Here is a 3,342-nt window from a genome sequence, read left to right as displayed (position 1 = left end):
AATTTGATTACTATAGAACTGATACAATAGATGGCGCTGCCTCCCAACCATGCGCTCCTGTGAAAGAAGCTTCGATGGCATACCGGAAATAGTAGAAGACGGAGGCTAGATGCTAAGGAATCAAGGTTGCTATAGCCAGTGATGAAATGGGCTTCACAGGCTTGCTCTTATATAGCCACTAGTCGTAGTCGGTTAGGCTCAATTGGGTGGCCGACCCAGTCTGCCCAAAACGGTCGACTGGGGGTTGGTCCCGAAATAGGCCACCAACCATACGATATAACCGGTGTGCAAAACAAAGCAACTAACCTACGGTTGCCATTCGGCCCACAACCATTCGGGATCATCTAAGACTCCAAATGGGCCCCGCAACCCGAGAGTGGGTTGCCTCGGGAAATGCTTCGTCTACCCTCAGTGCGGTGAGTCAAGGGATGCCTTCCTACACTTGCATGTAGCCTAGTTGGCAGTGTGCCAACTCTATCTGAAGCCGTCCAGCCATCAGGCCACACATGGCCCCTGTGTGGTGTCCAAACCAGGACCTACCGGATAACCGAGCTACTCAAATGCCTTCTCCTCATATGGAGGGCTTATAAGTAGAGTTAGCTGGTTCCCGCATAGTTACACGAGAGTGGAGCATTGATATCTAACACGGGAGATGTTAATAGATTTTTCTTTCTTTCTTTCTCTCACATTTTTCCCACCTACCTTGCAAATACTTTTTTTAGTGAACATCAAAGAAATTTTTTTGTAGTACATGTTATATCTTTGAGAAGTCTACACAAAGGCATTGTAGAATAGGAAGAGATTGCTTTTTGGGTCCAACAAATGGATCCATCTTTTGGTAGCTTACCTTAGTATTTGTTTGTTGAAGGTATTAAAGCCTACACACATGCATAGTAGAATAGGATGATCTTCCTTTTTGGTGCAACAAATGGATTCATCTTTTGGTACCTTGCCTTAGTGTTTTTTTGTTGAACCTATTGGTACATGCCTTGGAAATTTTTGTACTTGGGTATACCATTATATCATTGTATCTTGCCTACATATTGGTATCTCTTTCAAATCTATAGTGCCCTTGTTACTATTTAGTGAGGACACACATGAGTTGTGTCCTTTTTGACAAGCTAGATGGCAATGAATGCCATGATTTCAATAAGTGGCTATAGAAAAGAAAGAATTGGAGATCTTGAAAGTTGAATATAGGAATGATCACCATGCTCCAAAATTAGTTGTTCACCACAACAATGGGGGAGTAGAGTCGCTTCAAGTAGGTAGGTAGCTTGCTTCAATGGCGAGAAACGATTTGAGTTTCTACGAAAAACCTCTTATACAAATAGAGGGGGAGTTCTTATTGTGGAGGCATTTGGAGCAACCCAATGGTAGGGCTGCCCGCCCTACTAAGGAGATAGCCCTCATCGAACCCCTAACAATGTGCTCCATAGGTGTATGGCAAGACCCATAGATAGCACCAAATGGGTGGGTGCGAGGGGGTGTGAGTTTTTTTAAAGAAGAGTTTGAAATTGAACTTACACACTCTAAAGTGTTGAGAGTAGATTCGTCTGGCCTAGCTAGAATATTTTTAAAATATGATTTTTTTAAATTGAAAGTTTTAAAAAATGATTTTTTTGGGATTAGATGGGTAACAAAAATGTTATTCGATTCCGCACTGGCAAAGTGACTTACAAAAGCAGGGAGTAACTCCCGGCTAGAGCCACAACGGTCACTAGCACAGCCCCAGATCTACAGGTTAAAGCCACGCCACTTAAAGAATGTGTGGGACTGGGCGGCGACGCCGGAGCTGCAGGGGTGCTCGAAGACATCGGCGACGAGGTGGGAGCGGGAGGGAGAGCCGTGGGTGGCGGGGGGGAAGCGGCCGGGGCAGAGCTCGACGGAGCTGAGATTCATGTCAAGACAAGAAGTAAGATTTGCGACCTTGCTTCCAACAAATCGAGGTAATATCCGTGATAAACAACATACCTATAGTCGTAGAAGGGGTAGGCGGGATCGAAGGGAACATTGGAGGCGTGGACGGTGCAGTAGGTGCAGGCGGAGTGACGGCCGACGTGGGGGGTAATATCACTGCTGGGGTTGGGGATGCAGGAGACGATCTCAGAGGTGCCGGAGCAGCAACACTGCCTAAATGCCCCGCGAACCAGAGTAAAGCATGGTGAATAATCGCAAGTTTAGTGACGCAGTCAACGAAATGGAAGAAATTCGAAAATATGAGAGGTCTAATGACTTACTTGGCGATGGCCCTGGAGTCGGAACAGGAGAGCCTGCAAAAAGAAATAAAATCAGCTACGTATCTTCTCTAACACGAGAAAAGCTTTCGTGAGTTCATTGCTAGAAAGACTACTTAGTACGCGCTGCAAGAGTCCAATACTAAACCATCTTCAAAGGGTTTCCACCGATCGAAATCGTAGACATGAGAGCAAATAGGTTTTGCATTCAGTCATTCGTCTGTTCGAAACAAGCCTTCCTTCTGTATTAGTGGGTTCGACCAATAGTAAACATTGTGACGGTAAAGGCTACAAATTTTCAGGAATACGACGATAAAAAGATAGATGTCAATATAGTAAAGCATTTCCAATGGTACTGCTAACTTGTAGGCAACGAGGAGAATTAAATGAAATGATAACGGAGGGGGCGGGGTCCTGTCACTTATTTTTAAATAACCTGAGCAAGCGCTGGCGGGAGGGACGCTGACTTTGCAAAGGGAAGGAAGTTGCAATGCGCGGGTTTGATTGAAGTTAGGGAGAGATGAGCCACCGGAGACGACGATGCAGAGGCAGGAAACGGAGGAGGAAGAGACGATTTGTTGGAGGCCAGAACAGCAAGAGGGGTCAGGTGTAGAGGTGTTGGTTTGAACGAAGGGGAGGCAAGGGAGGAGAACCAACAAGGAGGAGGAACAGTCAGGAGAAGGCGAGGGGGAAGGAGTTTGCCCAAGCGAGAGAGAGGTGTGGCTAATGAGGGTGAGGAAGAAGAAAAGGGGGAGGAGGAGCTTGGCCTCCATGGATACTGGATCGATTGCGGGATGGCGAAAGTAGAAAAAGGAGGAGGATGAGGAGGTAGTGATGGTGGTGCTCAATGCTATGCAGCGACGGACGACTTTGCTGGGCGATTTCTCTCCAAATTCTCGTCCTCCAAATCTCCGAATTCTCGTCTCTTTCTGTCGATCCTACTTTTGAAATCTTTGGCACTATCGAAGCCGCGTGCCTGGGACTGGGCAGCCATCTCTCTTTCTCTTTTCTGGGCAATGCATCATTACTCCAACATGCGCCTGGTCGAATCCGTCCTCCTCCGAAACCTCATCCCTTCGTCATCGGGCAATATATATCAAAGATT

The 3,342-nt window shown here is 46.5% G+C and overlaps 1 protein-coding gene across 1 annotated transcript; it reads right to left on the bottom strand.

The window, feature by feature from the left end:
• Positions 1-1,659: 1,659 nt before the first annotated feature.
• On the bottom strand, positions 1,660-3,142 carry LOC147882955 (uncharacterized). Its single transcript, XM_087400826.1, has 4 exons — positions 2,674-3,142; positions 2,241-2,273; positions 1,975-2,133; positions 1,660-1,891 (listed from the first exon to the last, which is right to left on the bottom strand). The coding sequence occupies exons 1-4, from the start codon at positions 3,008-3,010 to the stop codon at positions 1,677-1,679; spliced, it is 744 nt and encodes a 247-aa protein (XP_087256952.1). The 5' UTR covers positions 3,011-3,142; the 3' UTR covers positions 1,660-1,676.
• Positions 3,143-3,342: the final 200 nt, after the last annotated feature.

The sequence above is a fragment of the Dipteris shenzhenensis genome, chromosome 29 (assembly GCF_047967505.1).
Source record: "Dipteris shenzhenensis isolate YYH24624 ecotype China chromosome 29, Dip_SZ_1.0, whole genome shotgun sequence".
NCBI lineage: Eukaryota > Viridiplantae > Streptophyta > Polypodiopsida > Gleicheniales > Dipteridaceae > Dipteris > Dipteris shenzhenensis.
This window is presented reverse-complemented; position numbering and strand designations above follow the sequence as displayed.

Bases quoted from the DNA above. Each gene is read 5' to 3' on its own strand.
- LOC147882955 (XM_087400826.1), bottom strand. From the start codon at position 3,010: ATGGAGGCCAAGCTCCTCCTCCCCCTTTTCTTCTTCCTCACCCTCATT. The intron at 2,274-2,673 runs GTTATTTAAAAA...TTCTTTTTGCAG, and splicing joins TCCCGCCAGCGCTTGCTCAG to GCTCTCCTGTTCCGACTCCA. The intron at 2,134-2,240 runs GTAAGTCATTAG...CGGGGCATTTAG, and splicing joins GACTCCAGGGCCATCGCCAA to GCAGTGTTGCTGCTCCGGCA.